Source organism: Aythya marila (assembly GCF_965140915.1).
Source record: "Aythya marila genome assembly, chromosome: Z".
NCBI lineage: Eukaryota > Metazoa > Chordata > Aves > Anseriformes > Anatidae > Aythya > Aythya marila.
Genome location: NC_139080.1, coordinates 25,772,569 through 25,796,170, shown reverse-complemented (window position 1 = coordinate 25,796,170; position 23,602 = coordinate 25,772,569). Strand labels below are relative to the sequence as shown.

The following is a 23,602-nucleotide window of genomic DNA, read 5'->3' as shown; positions in this document are numbered from 1 at the left end:
CCCCTCTCTCCATACCCCCCCACCCCCCTCTCTCCTCTCCCCCCGACCCGCCGCCCCCCCGTCGCTCCCGTGCGGCGGCGCCCCGCAGCCGTGCGCGGCGCCTCCCCGGGTGGCCGCATCCCCGCTCCCCGCTCCCCGCTCCTCGGTGCCGGCGCGGGGCGGGCGCGGGCGCGGGCGCAGCAAATCAGCGCGGCGCGGCCGGCGCATAAGAAGGGCGGGAGGCAGCGGGCGCCGTCCCTCCCGGCGGCGGCAGGATGCACCATGAGGAGCTGGCGCCCCTGCAGCGGCCCCGCTATGGCTGTGAGTGGGGTCGGGGGGCGGCGGGAGCGGGGGGCGCCCGGGGCCTGCCTGTTGTTCGCCCCCCTCCCCCGCCGGCCTGCTCTTTTTCGTGCGAAAAGAGAGGGTTGAGGGCAAAGAAAAGCAGCTCGGCCGGCTCTGCCGTTGCAGAGCGGCGCTGCGCGCAGCGCTCCGGCTTGCTTTGGGTTTGCTCGCGGCGACCTCCGGCAGGCTTCGGAGCAGGTTTTCGGGCTCCTGTTTTATTGCCTTTTTTATTTTTTGAATCATCGCTGTTATTTTTAACCTGAAGCTTTCTGAACGGATTGTAGCTGTAGTTCTGCGTTTTAACTCCAGGACTTTAGGTTCCTGCTAGAGCTCGGGGTTTTACCTCTATGTAATGCAGCATTGTAGGTATCAGGTTGGGTTGTAACTTCACAACTTCAGACTGCAACTGCAGCTTTCAGGTTATAACTTTATAACTTCTGGATTATAACTTCGGAATTTTGGACTGTAGTTTAAAACTTTGCTCTACAATTTTATAACTTTGCATTATAACTTTATAACTTCAAATTACAGCTTGAGTGGGGTGAGAAGCAGTGCAGGTACCAGGCATTTCCTTTCAGACAAGGTGTATTTGTTTCTCCAACCTATATTTAAAAAAAAATCCCTGAAGCAGCTTTCCTCCTCCTGCTTGCTGCAGGGCCCTCTCAGCATTGCTGTGGTTTGCTGGGATCCTGCATGGGCTGTATTTTCTCCTTTGGGCAGAGATGTGTAAGCCCTTGGTTTTGCCATCCTGATAAGAAATGCCTCTGATATTGTAGGCATTGCTAAAAGTGAACATGCAAATTATTTGCAAAGCTCATAGCAATTCTGGCATCCTGTGGTCTGATGCCAATACTAAAACCTTTCCAGGTTTTAGTATTGCAGCTTTTTTTTATAGCCATTTCTGGAAACTATTTTTTATAGAAGCACAAAAACCTTCACAAGGCTAGGGGCCACCCCACTTCCACCCAGGAAAGGTGTGAAAGCTTGACAGCAAGACCTTCGGTTTGGAGGATCCTGCACCCTCTTGAACACTTCCCTCTGTTGATGCCCCCCAGGTGGTGCATTCTGTAGACCATGCCCATAGGTTTCATTTTTCATTTGCGTTACCTGATGGGTGTCCCAGAGACCTTTGAAAGCATGCTGATGATGTTTTCTGGAGAAGGTTGCTGAAGGTTAGCACTGATGTTTTCTAGAGTGGCTGCTGGCCATGTATGCTCTGTGTCTATGCTAGCGATGATGAAGTTTGCTTTTGAAGCTAACCTCCCAGTCATCCCAGCTTGAAGTGCCATTGTTTGTGTGGTATGGCAGAGTCCAGTCATGGGAGCGGTGCCTGGGAAGATGTGGTGCTGAGGACAATCTCTGGGCTTCATGGTGATTTGACCTTGTGCTGATGCTTTATCCATGCATCTGATGTGCAAAAGCTTCTCAAGTGCTAATGGTGTGCCCATCAGGTCTTCAGAAGCATGGGATCTGCTCTGCAGATCTGGTCTGGCGGTTCTTGGGACTTGTGGATTTGGACATGTGGCGTTTGCCATAAAGTCCAATATGGTCAAAGAATCTTTGACAAGGAGCAAAAGGCCAATCCTTTAAGCCTTGGTTCCTGGCTGGACACTATGGTTTATTGATTACTGTACTGTCCAAGATGACTGGGGTGTTCTTAAGAATCTCACACCCTTATTTATGGTGGGAAAGGATGTCAACAATAAACATGCTCAGTGTCATTTTGAAGATATGGCTTCTTATCTCAGCATTCATGCTTTGCAATGGTAGTTCTGAGTTTTTTTTTTTACTGGAGTGATCAGGGAGAACTTGGTGTATGTTAAGTTGTAGCCACTCTCCCACTGCTTGGCCTTTGGTCCCAAGGCGCTGGCAGGTGTGGGTGAGAGCATCCTTCATTGCTTTCCTGATGCTGTCTTCCCTCTGACCAATGCTGTCTGCTTGCATAGGCTTCAGTTGCTTTTCAGTCCTTCCCTGAGTGAGAAGCTGAGGCTGTTGTATCACACTATCATTTTATTTATTTTTTTAGATTTTTTTTTTCCTGTAGGAGCCTTGGAGATGACTTTTTTTTTTTTTCCTGTAGGCTTGAATAAAGGCTCCTCATATGCTGGGCTGATAATCCATATTTTAAAAATGTGTGTGTATATATACACACATACCTGCAAACCATAGCCATTTCTGAGGTGATATCAGAGGTAGGGATGCATGTATTTAATTTCTTAGTTCTAGAAAACCAAATATGCTTTAGCTATGCTGTCTTTGCTTGCCATTTTGGAGATAAATAAGAGAGGAAGCATTTTTTTTTTTTTTTTTTTTTTTTAAAAAAAGGAAGGAAAAAAAATGAAAAGGCTCTCCAACTAGAAAACTTAGGCTTGCATTATCTGATGTCTTATGAAACCCAGCAGAAGTTGCAGGTTCTCTGTATAACTAAAATTTCCCTTTGGATCATGGGAATACAACATCTATGCAGGCTTTCTCATAAGAGTTAATAAGTTGTTCAGGTTAGACTATCAAATTGCTGAGGCTTCTTGCTCTAGCAAACTAGTACTGTTTTAAACATTTAACCTAACTTGTACTTTTGACTTTGGCTTTAAGCTTCTGGCAGAAGCTGTAGGTTGCTCTGAAGAAGGTTAGCTTTTTACTGTGACCCTTCTCTGCTAGGAAGTATGTGAATCAGTCTGCATGGCTGCCAGTAGCACTTCATTTTGACAGCTAGAGAGGAAGATGCATACAAATCTCAGGTACATTTTGTAGCCTGATGGAAACTAGTGTGAGAAAAGCATCTTTGGGTACTTTGGGACCTAATAATACAAAGGGAAAGTAATGGGGAAGACATCCCTAACTTAAACGCCAGCTCTATGTTTCAAGTTTTGCTGATATAGTTACTCGAAGATATGCATCTGGAAAAGATCCTTGTAGCTGATCATTTTCATCTTTAAAGTCAGGAAATAGCTGAATGAAACCAAGCAAGAGGATCCTTTTCCGGTGCTAGCTCAGGGTGAACACTGTACCTTGGAGAAACAGGGCCTCAGGAAAAAAAGCCTTTGGGCCTTCTCTTTGTCTATCAGTGCCAAACCTTTGTGGCTTCATGGACTGCTTGTTGAAATGTGCCTCCAACTCTGCATGCTGTCAATTGCCTTAAATAAATAAAGACTTTGTAAAAGGTTTTCTTTGGTGCTGCATTGAGTTTTTCAGTTGTTCACGTCCAGCACAAACTCAAGTGAGATCATATAAGCAGAAGGAAGTAGCTCATGCAGCAGAAACTGTGTTAACAGGCTCAATGCAACTGGATTTATGTAGCTGCTATCCAACCTGGTTACATCTGTTGCCTGACTTATTTCTCAATCCCAACACAATCAATTGCAGTCTTACTGAATTGCAGAGAACCGGGCCTTGTAATAAAATTCAAAGGATGAGCCATTTCTATGATGAAAATGCCTTTGCCATTGAAGATTATGAAGAAGAAAAGTATAATTCTTAGAAGTGCCTCCCAGATCAGTTAAATGCGAAGTTTTTTATGCAGGAATACAGCAAATCAGACAGCAGTGTATCCTCGAGGAAAAAGCCTCTTTCCTATCACTTTGAAACCTCAAACCTTGCAGTTTGGTCTGTCTGAAAATTGTGTGAGGTAACAAATACTTACATTTTGTAAGAAATGGCTGAATGGCTTCACGACAGTTCCAGGGATGTAATACAGCTACACTGAGTGAGGCCACAAACATCTGGATTTGGGAAGGATTTCAGGCATTTCCATGCTGAAAGTTTCTGAATTAATGTACCTGTGTTAGTGAGCCCAGGTCCCTACAGAATGAGCAAGGGGGGAAATTAGGTACACGAGCAACATCAAACTTGTTGGAAGGGAGGTGTGAAAAGACATATCAAAGAAATATCAAGCAGACTTATCCTGAAGTCTTGTTCCTCTTAGCTTCACTGCATGCTTTGAGGTTTGCAGCTGGCAGTACCCTCCTGCTCGTCTTGTGACGAGAGGTAAAGGAGTCTTCATCTCACCCATTGAAGTTGGAAAACCAGCTTTATGGGTCTGAGGTGGGTGAATACAGAGGAGACGTGACCTTAGCATCCAGTGAGGATGGTGATGTTGATGCTACTGATCATCCCTCCCACGACTGCTTCTTTCTGGTGTTAAGAGAAGAGCAAACAAGCAGCATGAAACATTGAGAGCTGCCCTGCCTGTGGAGATAGGCGTAGGCTACGTTTCACTTTGGGTTTGCCCTGCTTCTTTATGAAACTGCACCTTAACACAGCAGGATGTGAAAGTTTTTGAAAAACAGTGACTTTTAGAAAAATGTTGAACTTGAGAATCTATGACTTCTGCGTGTCTGTATTAAGTGCAGGGAAACAAATGGCCATTTTTCAACTGAATAGGAAAAAATCTTTTGGTAAATGTTCCATAGAATTTTTTAAAATGAAAACAGATGGATTTTTAAAGCTTTAAAAAAAGGCTTAACTGTATCATATGCATATATATTCTGTTGGGTGTATGCTTTCTGTAGCACTTGTGGCTCATGAGAAAGCTTTTCTTTTTTTTATTGATGGGCATAATTTGGCAACCAAACACACTGTTTATCTCTGCTACTCTTTTGTACATTGCTAATAATTAAACTGCTGAATGAGAACTTGAAAAGTTTAACTGCTTTGTTTAACCAAGTGCACATAATTCATTTGGGAGGAGTGGTTCTCTGTGTGCCTTTTGTATGAAGCAGACTCATCTCCCCTGAAGTCTCTTGGTAAAGAAAGGACTGAGCTATGTTAGAGCATGCTTGCAGCTACTTGAGTGCTGTTGAAACAGGAAATATTAATATCGCACTGGAAGCGGGTTTTATAGTGCACACAAGTGTGCTTATATCAAGTCCAATACTTGAGGCAGGGAGTAGGAAGCGGCAGATTAGCAACTTGCCTCTTCTGTTGAGAGTGGTGTTTCAATTACATAGTTGTTCCATCTCAAGATTTGCTTGTTACTGTTGCTGCTTCAAGTCTGCTGTGATATACTGGGAATAATCTTACTTGTGTGCTGGGAAAAAAATGCCTGACAGCGATAGACAGGGCTGGCAGGTCATACTTCACCGGGATGATAAGCAAGCTGTGCTCAGCTCCTCACAGCAAATGATTAACCTGCTCTGTTTGCTTCACTTGTTCAGGCTGTTTTGGTGATTTTTTTGGAACAGATATCCTTGAACTGTTCCTGCAGAACCAAGCTGTGGGCATGGGGTGGGGAGGAAGCAGTGCCCACCCTGTGACCTGCTGGAGATGAAGCAGGGAGGAATGCCCCATGGGGGCACCATGCTTGTTGATGCCCAGCAGTGAGATGGGCTGGGACACGAGGTGGGCCCTGCACATCTCTCTGGGTGGATCAGCACTTCCTGCACCTTAGAGCTTGTGCTTGCCTTTAGAAAACCACCGTCATCTACTGAAGGGTGCCAGCTATGCTTTGAGTAGTGTTAACCACAGGATATGCACTGCTGTAGTGTCACAGCTGGGGGAAGGGAGAGGCAGGTGTGTGCTGGCGGCCAGGGGTATCCTGCTCTATGGGGTGACAGGCTGGTGGCAGCAGGCAGTGCCAGGAGGGTGCCATGGGGTGGCCTTTGAAGGGTGCCAGGGTGGGATGTGGAGCAGGAGAAAGAGGAGATGTGGCCACAGTCCTTGCTTGAAGTCCTATGTAGCAGAGAAAAGGCGTACTTTGGTCCAAAGATCTACTGCTGCCCTCAGCGGAGATACTGAATCAAGTGGTGTTCCTACAAACACTTCTCTTGCTCCTGAATACACTTTGAAATGCTAAAAAAAAAATAAATAAACAACCATTAAGAATTTGTATTGGTGGCTGACTTCAGAGTTTGATTAAATTTCTCTTTCATTCAAGTGAGTGTGCATTAGCAAGAAACTTAGGAGGAATAATGTCAGTGTTATCCTTTGTTATCACTTACTGCACAAGTTAAGAGGTTGGCCAGGTACAAAGCCTTCAGGAGTCAAATTTGAGCAGCACCTCATGGCTCTGACTCATATCCATGGGCAAACAGCTGCCAGACCAAGGAGCTGCTGCCTTGAGGTGTGGTGCCTGCCCTGCCTGCCAGACTCTGGAGCTGGCAGAAACTGCAGTTCTCATCTCAGGAGCTTCTCCTGGCTTGGGTATAGCAGGCTAAGCAGCCCATGGATTCAGCAAAAGCTGGTAATAAGGGATGAGGTCTCTGCCAGTGGACATTGTGGACATTGACAGACATCCACTGTGGACATTGACCTGTTTCATTCAGAGTGTAGCAAAAGCTCCTGTGGCCTCCAGCAAGGTATTTAAACTGATTCTTACCAGTCTCCAAACTCTGACAAGGTATTCATGCTGGGAACACCAGACATGCAGGCTGGAAAATGAGAAGTTGTGCGTACTAGCCATCCTCTGGGCAATCTGCCTGAAAATCGAGGATATCCTCCTGCATTTGTGCTTAATTTGTAAAGATGCTTATTACACTACTTATATCTGCAGGATATAACTGGAGCCTTGATTTCTATGAGCCCAGTACAGATTAATTTCTGGAAAGCTGAAATAAGAAAAGCCCAAAGTATGTAGAGAAATGTATTCCATGGTGTTGAAGGCCACAATGTTTTACTACCTTTTTTTTTTTTTTTGGGGGGGGGGGGGGGGAGGGAGGAGGGTGTTTCAAAGGTGTTTTGTGGAACTGTTGCTAAGTACAGATCATTTCTGTGTCCAGTAGTCTGGTTAAAGTGAGTAAAAACTAGATAACTTGAAAACCTAAGGGCACAGGTTGGCTTTGCTTAAAACATGATCTTTTATCAAGGGCTAACTTCTTTTGAGAGAAACTGTTGTTTTAACTGGTTTGTTACATTGGAATCCCAGCTTGCTGCAGACCTTTGCAGCTGGGGAGCCTTCTGCAAAGCCTGAAAGTGTTGAGGTGCCTTCAGCTGGTCTGCTGCGGTCTTTGCCTCTTGTCAATATGATGGCATGGAGACCCAACCTGTTGGGTGGCTAATAGCTCCTTGTAGAGCTGATTTGCATGGCTGGGTTTTCTTTGCATCTTCCAGCCTCTGAAGTGGCTGGTTGTGGGTGACACAGCTGCTTATGCTGACCCCAGGAGGGGGAGTATTTATGGCCAGGTGGGACTGTGGCAGCCAGCATTTAAATGAATTTAAATTGCTCTGGATCCGCACCCTGAAGCTGTGGTTTTGTGTGCGCTTTCAGTCAGCTCTGCTGTTGGGAGAAGCAGCCTTGACTCCTTCCACGTGTTTTTGTTTTTTTTTGGCTGGGTTAGGTCCCCAGTCTGGCTCACACCAAAAACCCACAGTCAGGTCTGCCAGCCTGACTTGGTGTAGCTGGAGCTGGGATGAACACGAGCAGCAGGCAGAGTTGTTTTATAAACTGTGTTACTGCTGCACATAGAGATGAATATTTGATTGGGAAAGTGTGTGTGCAAAGGGACAGCAAAACATGGGGATGGCACAGGACTGTGCAGGTGAACCAGGCCAGGGGACCTCCAGGTACATAGGGTGGTGGGATAAGCATCACCTGCTTGCTGGGGTCCTCTGCTGTGATGCTGCTGCTAGTCTGGTGCCACTGCTTGCCTGCCAGGGATGGGCTTGGTCTCAGCTGTCATGTGGCCAAAGCAGTTTTGAATTACAGAAATGTTTTTTGAGAGAATTCAGTCTCAAATGCCATAGTTCAATAAAGCTGCAATTGTGAGCAAAGCTGTTGTGGTGCTCACCAAGCACTGCTGCAGGAGTACAAAAATTGTAAGGAAGTGTAAACATTAGACTAAACAAGAAAGGTAAAAAAAAAAAATGCTGCTTGTACATAAAAGTAAGTTTCAGCACAATTTTGCACCCCTTTTCTGATTGTAAAGTTACTTGAGTTGTAGGGCCTCAAAACTGCAAGGATGAGAAGTGACTTGTGGTTAGGTACTGCTCATTTCTGGGATTTTTAGTTTTTTTCAGGCCAACTGATTTACCCAATCAATAGTTGGCTGGCCTCTGTTCAGTAGTAAACAAGGCTTAAATTCCATATGTTCTCAATACTATGTAGCAGGAGAAATAATGCACTGAAATATCAGCCTGGGTATGTGGTAGTGTAACTTAAAAAGAATAAAAAAAAGTGTACTGGGAGGAGCAGTAATTATGCTCAGATTAGTCTGGGATAGAGCACTTACCCAGGAAAAATGGTTGACTGTTTTTCCAGGCACATTGTAAACATTATTTCATTATATGTGAGCTCAAACTTTTTGAATACTGGTTTTCAGGACATGGCAGAGCAAAGATTTCAGTGCTGTGATTTAGAGGGAGATGAACCAGTCCTGTTTTGGTGTTTGTTAGCTGACTGCTGAAAGTAGGTAGCCAGCTTAGCTGCAAAGACTGGACGTGACTGCCTACCGCTTTGAATTTACATCACCTCTGACCATGATAATACTAAACATTTGAATAGTAGATTACAACACTCCAAAAGCCATCTCAGTTTTATCACGTGCAAGGCAGACTGCTTGTGCTCCAGTGTCTATCTTCATACCTATCATAAAAAGAAAAACACATGATTTTGCTGAAGATTTAGCTGATGTGAGTTGTTCTAGAACAAACAATGTATTTCTTTTTTTTGTATTTTCAGTAGTAACAGCAAAACAAGGGCTAGTGTTTTCCATAACATTGAACCATGGCAATAACACTTGGTAGTTTGTCCTTTGTTGTTGTTGCACTTGAACAAAATTGAGCAGATCCACAAATGTTTATGGACATTTAATAAAAAAGTGGATTTCTGCAATATTGGTCTATATATTTTTTCCTAAAATTACAGTGGGATGCTGTAGACAACCAGTTGCCTGCTTCAAGCAGGATGCACATGTTGTTTGATGATGGCTGTATCTGTAACCCTGAGTGGATGAAGAAACAGGGTACTGAGGTGTTTGGGTTCCTAGAGCAGTAGGAGGATTGATCTGTATTAGTTTCTTAAACACATTTGAGATTTAAGTTTACATCTGATCATGGTGTTCAAATTTATTTTCCACAAGTTATAAAACAGAGGCTTTCTTGGAACTTGACCACTTGTATGAAAAATGTTGTCAGTTACAAAGAAGTATTTCCCTTCAGCTCATTTGTTACAGCCATTAGCCTACAATCCAGCAAATCAGAAAAACTGATGGTAACAAAACAAACCCTTTTGTTACACTAGGTCTCTGCAGAAACTGTTCCCATTATAGTACTAAATGTTACTTTCAGACTCTTCTGTACCCTATAGCAGCTCTAAGTCTAAGCATCTTACAGTATGGATGATGACTGCAGATAGCATGAGTGGGAAACCAGCACAAAGCCTGGAAGAAGAGATTGTTACAAGGTGTAACAAGAGTGCTAATTTCTAAAGCAGTGCTTCAATGAAGGAAACAGACTGCAGCTATACAGAAGATGACAAAAGTCAGTGCTGAGCCTATACAGATGTGATTTCTGTTGTTGGGTAGAAAATTCAAAACTTGAACTAATAGCTTAATCTGATGTTAAATTTATGTGCATTGTGTGCACTATGGTTGCCACAACAGTGATGAAAGCTAAATATGCTTCCTGTATTTTAGTGGTCTCAGTGTTGCTATTTCAAGCAGAATGCTTGTTTGTTTTGAGGTATCTGCACGATGATCCTGATATTACTATCTCTATCTATTTTCTATCTATTTCCATCTAGTTTCAACCCTCCTGCTCTGAGCCCAGTTGCCAACCACTAGAGCAGGCTGCCCAGAGACACATCTAGCCTGGCCTTGAATGCCTTCAGGGATGGGGCATCATCTCATACTACTTTATTCACAACCGATATTTAACTTCGTCACTGCAGTGTTTTCATTATTGGAAAGGCAGCCAAGGTAGCGAAGAGACTGTTTTGTGTCAGTACTTTGGGTCAGTATTTATTGCATTAAAACAAACCTTATTTTTTTTTTGAGTAGACTATAGAGTTGATGTGAGTGAGTAACCTGAAAAATTAAAGATGAGAGATTGACAGTTTTCTATCAGCTTAAAGGAAATCTGAATTTACTAGATGTAATAATTATGTTTAGAAACTGGTGGGCACATGATTTAGTAAACGCGTATCTTGTGTGTGCAGATGTCAGTGACTTGTCCTGGAAATGGAAGTGCTCTGAATATTGATAAGTAAGGGGGGAACATCTGATTCACTTCATATCTGATGACTGTGCAGTGATATGTGCAATGGTAGCTATGTCACTGTCACCCAAAGCATTTAATACTCTCAGTATTTAGGCAGTACACCTATTGAGTGAAAAGGCAGGGTTTTGTATGCTCTTTTCAAACCTTGATGTAAGAACTGACATTTAACTTTTAGGCTGGTGGAGCTTCAGTTCACTGCTATAGCTCTAACTCCTGATAACAAAGGAGAATTAAGTCTTTTTACTGGGTATGCAATTAATGGGGAGCACGGGGACAAGGCAGGCTGGAGCCAGTGGTGCCAGCTCTGATAACTTTGCAAGCACCGCTCTGCTCTCTGTGGAGCAGAGGTAGCCAAGCAGGTTTCAGGTGATAACTGAGGCCCTAACTGATATGGCACCGCCTTTGAACTGGTTACCTGTGTGGGTACACCTAGTTTGTCCTCTACCTGTGAAAACCGATCATCATCCCACCTATGAAGCAGAAGCAAAGAAGGCATCTCCTGCCCCTGTGCCATTGTGCACCCACATGGACTGGCAAAGTCAGTGAGGACAAGAGCTTATAAGGTGAATTCCTGGCTTGTGAGCCTGCTGTACCTCTGTCCCCTTTTTATGATGGCTCCTGCTCATGCTGGGCAATTGCAGTGACAGAAGCAATAAAGCGCAATGTGGTTTGAGTTGTTTCACAAGCAGCTCAACTGCCTTCCCTGGGGAACTGGAAACATGGGAGATACGGCAGGAGCTGCCGTGGTTTTGTGGGGTCTACTGGGTGCTTAGGGGTCCCTCACATTTGTGTTGGATGTTCTGTACCACATAACATTTCTTTACTTTCTGTGAATTTTAGTTCATGTTTGTACTAAAACTGTTCAATTTAATTCTATGGGACAATTTATTCTGTAGGTAGAAACTAAGTTGGTTCATCTGTTATCCCTAATGCTTAAGGGTTTTTTTTCCCCCCAACAAGATTTGAAATGCCATTGTTTCTATAAAAACAAACAAACAACATTCAAAGGCACTGAGGCTGTAATAATTATTTAGGGAGAAAAACCAAAGAAAACAAGGAAATGTGTTCTCCAAGTTCAGGGCTGTGAACATCATGTGTGCATATTTTTCTTTCTATTTTATCCACATACTTGTGTTTGCATCTTAAGGAAGAAAGTATTGTAACAGTTCAGGTGTTTCTGGAGCTTTTTTCAAAATATGGAAAGCGTGAAACAGTGTTTTGGAACTTTGTAGAGGCTAAACCCTGCAACAGACTGGTGAAGGAGCAATGAATTGTTAAAGAAACAAAGGCCAAGTGTCAGGGCTGAGTGACTCTATAGTGCTATCTTACAATTTCAAAGTTACCTATGCTTAAGTGATGCTTTTGCTTTTGGCTTTTCCTAGGCAGGTGTTTCGACCCTACTGAGTCTTCTCGTTCAGACCCTGAGGCTTATATAGCTCCTGTTAAAGTTGCTCGGTGACACTTGCATAGCTTTCTGCTCAGGTTACAGTCTCACAGAATGGCTGAGGTTGCTCCAGCACTCCCCCTTGTCATCCTCCTTTTCAGTTCTTTAAGCTGAATTTTTCCGCAGTTCTTTCAACTGGTTACTATAGCATGAGTTTGCTGGTAGGAAGCTTTTTCATGTAAACATCACAGTGATCTGAACATTGAATCTGTTTGTCAGCTGTTCACTCCCAAAGAGAATAGTTTGCTGGGCTGTTCTGGGAGCTGAAAGGGGCTCTTCCATTTCCTTCCCTTCCCTGCTCTCTCTCCCTCCTTTTACCCCCTTTCTGTTCTTGTCTTCCTCCCTTCTCACAGCCAAGAGTAGCCCCTTATTTGCCAACATCCAGGTAGAAGGCATTTACTGCAACTATCTACAAATTATTCTTTTGGTCTCAAGCTTTAATGCAGTCAGCTTTTTAACACTATAAAGATTTAAAACCAAACACGTGCAACATTTTGCAGGGATGTACATTAGCTGGTTATGGTTTAAATGACAAGTATTGTTTTGAATTTCTACCCATCATTAATGACAGTGAACAAAAACCTTCACCTTATGTTGCTTCTTGCAAACTTCAACCAGCTTGTGTGTCGGTGAAGCATCAAAGGTTCCTGTCAAACATGTTTGGCCTCTTCAGTCCTCAATTGCCTCAGTAAACCTAGTACTTCATCCTGGTCCTGTGGGAGGGATAAGACATCCCAATTTGATCAGGGTGACCTTAGCTACTGTTTGCAGAGTGAAGCATCTAAGCTGGCAGCTGTGGGAGTGATAGAGCTGTGGGTAAATATTGTGTGTGAACAGAGGAGAGGCAGACAAACCTGAATTCAGGTTTCCTGCTGTCACTGTGGTGAGTTCAGTCTGTGCTCTGCCATTCCTTCTGGTGGTCTGTTGTCCCTCTTTCCTGTTCTTCTACTCTGCTTCTGCTGTGTCTTCTGCCCTGTGCTTGATCTACAAATGTTTATGGATGGAGATCTATCCACAGGCAACGTTGTGACTGCATATAATGAATGCCTTTGGGGTTCGATAGAAAGCTGAATCCATGTCTACTTTTGCTGTAGATGCCATAGACATTTCCCTTTGTCTTTCATATTTGCGTAGCTTATTTTACTATCCTGGCAATACTAAACTATTCTTTTCATTATTTCATTTACATTTTGTTTGTGTTAACTTGAACTGAGGTCAGAATAGGTAAAATATAAGGAAATGGGGTCCATATGGTAAAATCTTGGCTCTTTAATAAAAGCTTGTTAATGTATATTGCTAATAAAAAAGCATGCAATAATTCTAGTGAAATGAACAGAAAATGACAAATGTGTCAAAATACATGGAATTCAAATCACAAGCTGAGAAAGCTGTGAGCATATAAAGTTGACAGAAACCTTTCACACTTTAGTAGTTGATTCGTCATGAATTAACCCTTGAAGAAAGAAAGCCTATTGGAAATTCCTGCTGGAATGTGTGATACAGTTTCAAATGTCTTGAGCCTCCAAAGACGTGTTAATCTTACCAACCAAATCTTCAAAAAAAAATTGCTTTTTTTTTTTAAAAAAAAAATAAAATATGAAAAACAACATGCTTACTGTAAGTATGTAGAAAACACACACCTCTCAACTGGACTGGCTACTTACCCATGTAGTCTTTTCCAAGCTGGCTTCAGGCTTGACTGTGATAATGGGTTGGACTACGTACGTGAAGACAGGATGACCTGCAAGGGAAAGAAACAACTTGTAATTGGTGTTCAGTTCCTCATTTCCATCAGCTCGAGTGCTTCTTTAGGCTTGCAACTTTATATTGGTAATGTTAGACTGAGGTTTTATCAGCAATCAGAGCTTTATGGACAACCAGGTAGTTCACAGAAAGGAGCTATGTTTTACAGATACTGAGTAGCCCATATTTTGGGGAATCCAGTTGTGTTGAGGTGACCAACTAGTAACACATGCAGAGGTAGCTTTATTAAGGAGTTACTTGAAGTATTTCTACAGACAGTGGGGTTTGCAATTAAATGCAAATGGAAATAGTTGGGCAACAGGAAGACTTATAAACTGCATTTCAGGTTTATAATTGTAGACAGCAACGCATGCTTTGAAGCTAACTGAAATTGTTTATGGTCAAATTTTCATGTACGTCCTTCAGACCCATTATTCTGTCTTCCTCCCTGTTCTTGCAAGTATACAGAACAATTATACTGTAGTTAAAATATAATGAAGAGTGTTATTTTTCTGCACAATGTAAAGAACCCTACTAGACAAGAGATGGCTGTGCTCTGGTATCATTACACATTGAGAGGAAAACAGAACTATTTAATGTCTATTGCCTCTACTAAAGTGTCACTTCATGGTATTGTAGAAAGCCTGACATCTGAAAGTAAACTAAAGGCTATTGATACCTATAAGCAGAAAAGTGAATACTAAATGTTCCAGCTGTGCCTGTGATTACTTGATGAATGCCAAAGTCATCTGTGTCTGTGTGGTTAAAAGTGACTTCTTAACTTTGTGGGAATTCAAGTAAACTAAGACAAGTCTCAACAGTCCGTCAGCCTTCTGGCAGTGTTGGCGCTTGATGGGCTCCATGAAATCTAGCAGTTTTGACACTTGGTCCCAGAAGCATGGGTTGTGGTTGCTGTTGCATCATAGTCCCTTTGTGTGATAGCCCTAAGGTTCATGACTTGAAATAGTGCTTCCTTTCTCTAAATGGATGTGGTTGGACTTGTGGCAGCAGATACAGAAGACTGAAATAAGACCTTTTTTCAAGGAAGTGAGGGAAGATTACTCTGGGAGAGTGAATGAACAGGAATAAGACTCTACAAGAAAGCTCAAGGGAAGGAGTGGTTTGCTAATGCTTCCAATTTTTACATCAGACTGTCTTTTTAGTGGACTTCTGGAGTCAACACTCAGAAAATGTTTTCCTACTTGTTTTCAATGGCTGGCAGTGAGATCGGGTCTAGAACAGTGACCCTGTAGATCTGGTGTGACCAATTTGTGAGAATGGTCTGGCCAGAAAATGCATGTGTATTTATGTATGAAAATCTGAGCGTGCATGCCTCAGACAATGTAATAACTAGATTAGGAAATCCATAGTCATTTCTAAGGAAGAAGAGAGCAGTTATATGTTGGAAAAATTGAGAATGCCAGATTGAAGAGCCTCATAACTTAATAAAGTGTATTATTCTAGTTTCCAAGGCATATCTGCCCTCCAAGTTCACAGCTGTGGTAAGTCTTGAGTGCTTTCTGTGTTTTATGTTGTACAGAGCCCTTTATTGGAGCAAATGTTCAGCAAATTGACTGAATTTCCTTAACTGGAGCCATAGGAAAAGGGTTTGGGCATCTGGTTTTATGGTTGTGGGATATGAGCTAGCTGCTTGCAACTGTGCTCTTTGACAGAGGAAGTCTGTAGAAGGCTGTCCTGATCAGAACCTTAAGTTTTTTCTACCAAAGATAAGTGTCCTCTGGCATACCACTGGACCTTGTAGGTACTCAGTACCATAACAGAATTCCTGTGATAGGAGTTTGGTGTTGTAAAACCATCTTTTCTTAATGGACATCTCTGTTCGCAGTTAGTTGGCATATTTGCTTCTGCACAGTTAGCAAAGTGCTGCATTAGATACCTGTGGTTTTGTATTTGGGAGCAGAGGCTCAGGAGGGAACTCCTTTGGCATCTGTAGCTTTGAGTAGTGCTTTTCCAATAGCTGGACATGTAATCCTGTCCCTGCGTTTTCCAGCTGGCTGGCAGTGCAACAGGCTCAGGTAGCAGTGAACCTGTCTCAAAAGGAACTGAGAGATCACAGACCTGCTCCAGTTACAGGGCCTGGCTGGTGCTATGTTTGCTGGGGTAACCCTAGGAGCAACTGCTAAGCCAAGCTGCTCTGGGCAGGCAGTCCTGGCTACTTGAAAGTACAAATTATACTAGAAATAAAGATTAAACTGAATGTATTGGCCTTGTTCATACTAGGATAAAATATTTGCATGCTCTCATAACCTATGGTTTTTGAGGTCACCTTGACTCTCTAAAACACAGTTGAGCTTTTTCTTGAAATTACAGCACTGAAATGTAGGGACAAATACTTCCCATTCAGAGCTTTTCCTGGTACAGACAGACATGAATGGGATGTTGCCTGGGGTCCATCAGTCACTGCTTTCACACCTGGTTCTAATTTTACCAGGACTGATAAGTAAGGTGCTGCTCTGGAGGTTGTGTGCAAGAAAGTCTTGACATTTGTTATAGTGTTCTTTGAGCTGTTACAGCATGTATCTGTTAAACACTGTTCATGGTGCTAATGCTAGGGATGTTGGGGTATGCTTGGGTGGGTGGAGGAGGCAGGAAGGTGTGAAGAAAGGACACAGAACTTGCCGAACATCTTGCAAGTGGACTTGAGCATGTCCTTGCCTACTGTGGGGCAGTGTGCCAGCCTCTGTATATGGGCTTTACACAGCACTCAGGATAGCACACAGTTGGGACTGTGAAATGAGATTTAAATGATTTTCAGCTCAAACAGTCTAGACAAAAACTTTTATTCCAGCATTTTATTATATTTTTGTCATGCATCCCTTTACCTCTTACCTCAGTTCTGAGTTTACTAACTCTTCTCTGTCACTGTAAGAAGATTTTGTTCTTTTCATCCTCTGTTATATCCTGTGTATTGATCTTCACTGTTGTGGTGCCAAAAACCATTGTCTTCCTTGCTTATTTCTCTCTTCCTGGGAAAATGTTTCTGATGGTGGGAAACTGAGAGCAATTGGTCCTGACAAATAAGAGCCTTTGCTCCTTTTTTTTTTTTTTGTCTTCCTCAGTATAAGAAGTCTTTTGGTGTGTCTGTGGCAAGTGTCTTGTTAAAGGGTCTACCTGCTAGAACTAGTCATGTATTGTTCTTGAACTATTGCAAACAGTTACACATCTGAGTACAAATGAATAACCAGAAAGCCTTAAATGATTCTGTATAACAATATTTTTTCCTAGTTTCTGTTTTTTAAGAATTAAAAAACTGGCTGGTTTTTTAATTGGGGGGATGAGGGAGAGGGGTGTAGGGTAGGAAATGTGTGGAATGAGAGTATGTAAGAAATTGTTTGTAGTATGCCATCTTTTCCACTGAATCAACTGAAGTAATTAGTGGAAGAATTTGCTTACTCAATTGTTATATCTTATGGAGTGCTCCAATAAGTCTGCTCATGTTTGTTGAAAATTAGGTATGACAATTTAAGCTTTAATGCTGCTAGCTGCTCCATACAGAGTTTTCTACTTATTCCTCATTTGGAGTTCTTTTTGTAAAGAAATATCTGTAATGAGGGAACCCAGTAACTAAACAAACAAATTCTTTGTATTAACTGCTGGCTAATGGGGTGGCAACAATTAAAATGAGTTGAAATGGAGAGCTTTTAGGAACTGCACTGGCATTTGTCTATATATTCATAACATCTAATCTTTGAGGGAATACTTGTGATGTTTTTATCTGAATTCTAAATCCCAAATCCCCAAACTGATGAATTGTAAAACGTGATTTCAGATGCATTTTTCTCTTCCTGCAAAGCCTTATGTAGTGGACATGTGCCTTGTTTTGTGGCATTTGGATCTTTTCAGCAGCAATGTTAAGTCTGTCCAGATAACTCTTGGTCATACCAGTGGGCTGGAGGTCTCCAGGTGAACCCTAACCTTGCTCTTCTGCACCCATAACATTCTTTATCATAACATTATCTTCGAGTTTAGCATTATCAAGAAGTTACTGATAGAGCAGAATGTATTTCTCATTTCATAATTCTTCCACATCTTCTGGTTGATATGTGCCCTGTTTGGAAAAGAGACTGAGCTTTCTGTCTTCAAACCAAGATCACTTGTCTGGAAACTTGTGTGGATGGATGTACCCAAAGGGTTTGTGTGGTAAGGTGGAAGGCTATATGCTTGAGTTTAGCACTGAAGACTGAAGTCTTTGCCAAAGAAAAGTTACATCAAACCAGACTTAAAGGACCCATGATCTTGAAAGTCTTCAAACTAATTTCCTGTGCAGCTTAGTCCTGCTGCCACCTCTATCCCACAGGTTGTCATTGCTGTTTCTAAAAGCATTTGCAACTGCTTATTTCATGTGATATCACTGTCGCTTTGAAGCCAGCATGTGCTGGAGGGGAAAGTGTATAAGTAGTCTTATCAGAAGGCGTTGGGTGTTGCAAGAGACTCCTCCCAGCATAAGTACCATAGGTGTTGGTGCTCCCTGTGCTTTGCTTTTTCAGAGCATAGGTATTCAGCCCAGAAACACACTTAGGCACTGGCAGGAAAGAAGCCTAACCTGTGAATTGCTGATGCAGTATCTCTTCTAGAAGAGATGCATGTTTTTCACTTTTCAGTGTCTCTACATTCTCCACTCTTGTCATTTTTCCTCATTGTTAGAGGTTTCCCTAAGCAGAACTACAGCAATCCCATGATATCTGTCACTGCCTTCACCCACCCTCTGAGTCAATCTTCACCAATAATTTTAATGAGGGATTTGATGTTGGCCAGGGCTGCTTGATCAGGTATGTCCTTGTTGAGGATAGGAGGCACCCATGGATGTGTTGATCCAGGAACAGATTATAAAGCATTTGTTATTCAGTTAAATTCCTAGTCTGATGTTTATCAAATGGGTTGTGTGCTTTTCCACTCCACTGCCTTTTTTTTTGATTGTCTGTAGCAAGTTGTGTTTGAAGGGCAAGAGTAAAACGTGAGAGCAGCCTAGTACCTGCTAAGAGGAGCAGGACATGGTAACAGCAAAGCTTTTAATGGGGAGCTGTTATGGGGGACCAAGTTCAGGTTACATCAAGGCTGACAGGACTGCACCATGTTAGGGTGGTTGGCTGGGCTCGCCTGATGGCACTTGTCATCATCCATGGGCTCATACCTCTAGGTGAGCAATGCTGCCTGAAAACTAGCCACAGAGCTCACTGCCTCAGGTAATGAAGTGGTGTATTAAACTTCAGCATGGGGCTCATTGATACTTCACCCTTGTCTAAGGGAGCCATGACTCCTCCCTTGCAGAAGCGCCGTGTCGGAGTGTGGGATCAGCCTGTCCTGGGCACGCTGACAGATGTGGGCAGGAACAGCAGCAAAGCAGCCTCCATAGCCAGTTTCCCATGCCGAGTGTTTTATGGCTTGCATCTTACATTTGCCTCCACATTTATGTTTCAGTTCATAATGAGTGATGACCTGATTACAGTATCTAAGAGCTCATTTTAGAGTGAGTCATGTTTATTGGAGCTACCAGACTTAAAAGGGACTCGGAACAAGACACGTATTTGTTTTATTGGTGCACGAAACTTCTGGGTAATTAGGAAGAGCCATCTTAAAAGCAAAGGAAGATGAGAGATATCAGTGCTTGTGGTGATTAAAACTGAAACTACAAAGCTCATAGTAGCTATATTATATGTTAACAAATGTGTGGTAGCATCAGCCTAAAACGTGGGTGAGTAGTGTCTTTTTTTCTGTCCTCAGTAAGGACGTGCTCTGTGTACTTCTACTTGTCAACATGGGTCATAGGCATGCTGAAGCTACAGGATCTGTTTTGTGTGTGGTCTCCGTTTGGAGAAGAAAGTATTTTAAATATCATTAGTGCATAATGAAGTGAAAGCAGTCTACTGTGACTCCATTTTCTCATGTACCTCAGACGGGATCACTTCTCTTTTCTTTTCTCAGGTTCAACCTTCAATATATGTATGTTCTTGTAAAGCACTTTTGCTGTGTTACTGTGTCTCTTACCCAAAGTGCTCATATCAACTCAGGATGGTGTTTACCCACTAAATGAAGTTGCATCAGGGAAATGCTGAAAACTACTTGTGACCTGTGTGACATTACAACTAATAGTGGCCAATAGTGCATTTGGGAAGGAGAGGGTCTGATTTTTTTTATCAGTGTTTCTTGATGTTCTCAGCTTGTGGCCTGCTGCTGAAAGCGGCTGGCCCAGCCCTGTTTCCGTCCCCACCCTGTGTTTGCATGAGAGTGGCTGCAAATGTGTAACGACTCAGATCAGAGATTTGATCCTTCTAGAAGTGCGTCTCTTCATAGCTCTTGTTTTTTTTTTTTTTTTTTTTTTTTTTTTTTTTTTCAGAAAGGTCATCTTGTGCTTCATGGATGCAGCCATAACATTGTCAACTCTGGCACAAACTGTTGGGAACATGTGGCTGAGAAATACAAGGGAGGGTAGGATAAACTCTTCTGGCAGTCACCAGCACAAATAGGGTGTTTTGGTAACTGGTTTATAGTGAAAACACTCTTCAAGAGCCTCATATGCTGTGATTGAAGCTCATCCAGAAGTCAGTAGTACTGTATTGCCCTGCAGATTCAATGCTGGAAACATATGAACTTCTGTAAGGATGGAGATTTTGCTCACAGAGGACCTTTTACCTACAAAGAGGGAGATCAGTTGTGAGGCACTTAATGATCAGGGATGCTTTCAGCTGGAGGTGTGCAGAGAGTCGTGCTTAATAGGTTGGGGCAGTGCTTTTATGGGAGGTGGTGTGTTTCAGCAGTAAGTAGGGGTATGAATACCATATCTCCTTCATTTGATTACAGCTCTTATCACAGGGCCCATCGATGAGAGACAGCCCAGTCTGCACGTTAACAGCTTGCTGAAGCTGCAGCTGGCTCCCAAGTTGCCCTTGAGACAAGAAATGCCCTTGCATTGTCTCCATCTCTACTTCTGTGGCTGTGTTTAGCATGAGGCTGCTCCATCCAGTGCTCACTTCAAGCTTGTGTTTGGGAGTCTTTAAACTTCTCTGAATATGTGTAAACTGAAACTGTCAGCTCCCAGGCATAACCCCACCTGTTTGAAATCTCCTTTTTACCCCCAAACCAGGTGACGGACAAAGTGTGATATGTGCTTGGTCTGAGCAAGTGGCACTTAAGGAATTCATGCTACAGAGAACAGCACCTTCTTAGTCATCTAAATACCTTTGTGTGCCAAAAAGGTCTCCGTGTAGAGGAGGGACAACTATGCTAATTTCATTTCTGCACTATTTAGCTTAGGTTTTCAGTAAAACTGCTCATTTAGAGCCTCGAATAATGTGTAACTTGATATGGGTTTCACTTTGCAGCTATTGTGGATGATGAAAGGCTTTCAGCGGAGGAAATGGATGAGAGGAGGCGTCAGAACATTGCTTATGAGTATCTCTGCCACCTAGAAGAAGCAAAAAGGTAAGTAAATGAAAGCTCTCTTATAGCTGACCTTTAAATACAGAAGTTAAAGCCTGCTGTGTTCTTGTGTTGCGATGCTTAAAATAACTTTTGCATTACTTTGATTAACTTAATATTGGAATCATAACACTTCAGTGTGAGAAACAAATAACCAATATGAAAAGCATCCTTCAAAGAAAGGGTTAAATCAAGAAAATCTCTTCAGACTCACTGTGGTGGCCAGTATCAATGAATGCAAAGGCTGGGTGTTAAAACCTAGGGCTGTGGTTTTGTGAGAAGCTGAGTCAAGCTTGTGTGACTGGGGAAATGCTTTTGCTCTTGGCCACGTGGTCCTACTCCCGTCTACTTGCTTGTGCTTTTGTGGAGTGACTTGGGTTGCCAAGATGGCAGATAATCACCTGGGCTCTTACTGGGTTAATGATCCATACCAGCTCAGTGTTTCAGTAGTAGTGTATGGCAAGTGCATACAGGGCGGTAAAGAGAACATACAATGTACTCTTTTGGCTCCTTTGACCCATTGCTCAAGACTCATTACTCCTCTCTTCAATTGACAGTCTGTGATGAAGCGCTGATTTTTCGAGGACACCAGGATTTTATTACTGTGCCATCCTATCTACAATTCACTCTTAAAACACATTCAGCTCTTGTAACTATTAAGCAAGAAAACAAGGCGGAATATCCTTGTGCTTTTGGAGTAGCTTAAGGTGCTGCCATTATCATTTGTAAAAACATTTCACACAGTGTTGGAACAGTTTTTCAAAGATGCCTGTTGTGCTCCATTGCTCCTGTACAGCTCTGTTGGTAACTATCCCACTTCTGATCTGCATCAACAAATAGATAGGGATCATTACTCCTCGTCTCCAGTTGGGTGCCTTTCCTAGAAATTTCTGTATGCAAAAGGAAACTTGCATTTTGACAATCAGTGGTACATGCTCTAAAACCTAGGAACCATCACTGTGATGAGAAATCACAGGAACCTTAGAAAGGAGCAACACAGGGTACATCAGTCAGGAATCAACTACAGAAGAATGCACTGGGTTCTGTGTCCACACTGCTCTCCACCATCATTCTGGCACTGACAGTTACCTTTCTAGCAGCCATGGGGCAACTAGCTGCCATTTACTTTCTCTTAGATGTGTTATAAAGGTCATGCTTTCTTATTTCAACTTGCTATTCATTCTGCTGTCCCACTTACTGTAGTAAGCATTGCCTTCTTTTCTCTTTCTTCTTTCCACTGCGGAGGGGTTTCCATGTTTGCATATTTAAGATGACACTCCATTGTGGCAGCAGTATGACACTTGCCCTGCTTTGTGCACTCCTGTTGCCTGCATCATGCAGTTGCAGGAGATTGCCCTTGGTCAGCTGAGTCAGCTGGCTGTGCTGGCAGGAAATTCGTAACTTTTGCTGAGTTAGTTTTCTAGTGGTTTAGTGAGCTGACTAGTCTGATCAAGGGGTCAGAGCAGAATCAGTGCTAGCAAAAAGAAGGGGATGGAGTGCAGCAGGGCTTCTCCTAGCACACTGAGTTGGAGGATCAGCTTAACCACCTCAGGAAGTGTAGTCAAGCTTTGATTTTACTTAAAGTGTACTCCTCCATTTTTTGCAAGTCCACAGCCTGCTGGCCTCTGGCAAGACAGGAATAATTAGTCTACAGATCCAGCCTTTTCTCTTCCATTAGTATTATAACTAATTTATCTTCCTGATTTTTTTCACCCTCTTCACTTCCCAGGGCTATCACTTTGAACTCAAGTTCTGTAGTTCTTCCTTTGAAGCATCCCTCGACACTTAATGAGGAAATGTTTTACAATTACTGAATTAAATTATCATCTTCTATGAGTAATCCACCTTCTCTTCCTTGTATTTATTTTCATAGGGATTCATGCCACTAGTGGTTTTCCAGAGGAAACAGCTTTAGTTCCACTGGCAGGTGATAGGGCTCACAGCAAACACTTAGTCAATAACTCCCAGGGCTGTCAAGTACCTGGAAGAATTTTTGGATCTCAGTTTTTGAAATGTACTTTTAAGTTAACTGTCAACACTACTGTATAAGGTGTATGAGTGCTGCAGCATAAGAGACTTTGTGGTTCCTTGTCCAGTCATTGCTGAGGGGTAGAATTGTCACAGATTGAGCTAATGCAGCAGCACAATGCTGCTGGATATCCTACTTGGGTGCCTTAGCATGGTGGTGATTTGACAGGAAATGTATTTTATATATTAAACACAATATATTTTAAACAAGACAAGAGGGAGAACTGCTCCTGGTCAGTGGTTTGAATCTGTTTACAGCACAGAATCTGCTTACAGAACAAGGTGATGCTTGGCCAAGCAAGCAAGGAAGAGGGCAGGACTGCATGGGGAGAAGAGGATGATGGAGGCTGTGGAGGTTCTGTCAGATGGACAGAGCTGCTGGGGAAGAAAAGAGGGTGAGGGAGGCTTTTCCCTTCGCTGTAAGCTTCTGGAATAATTCAGTTGCATCAGAAAACTTCCCCCTGAGAGGGGCTCTTGTTA

The 23,602-nt window shown here is 42.7% G+C and overlaps 1 protein-coding gene across 6 annotated transcripts in view; it reads left to right on the top strand.

The window, feature by feature from the left end:
- Nucleotides 1–210: 210 nt before the first annotated feature.
- Nucleotides 211–23,602, top strand: part of IQGAP2 (IQ motif containing GTPase activating protein 2) — a 124,799-nt gene continuing 101,407 nt past the window's right edge. For 3 of the 6 annotated variants that reach the window (XM_082783848.1, XM_082783849.1, XM_082783847.1), the window contains exons 1-2: nt 211–300; nt 20,998–21,097. In XM_082783848.1, coding sequence (XP_082639974.1) covers nt 255–300; nt 20,998–21,097 — 146 coding nt within the window. In that variant the 5' untranslated portion in view covers nt 211–254. The remainder of the gene's footprint in view (nt 301–20,997; nt 21,098–23,602) is intronic. The other 3 variants (XM_082783850.1, XM_082783851.1, XM_082783852.1) reach the window with 2 other exon arrangements.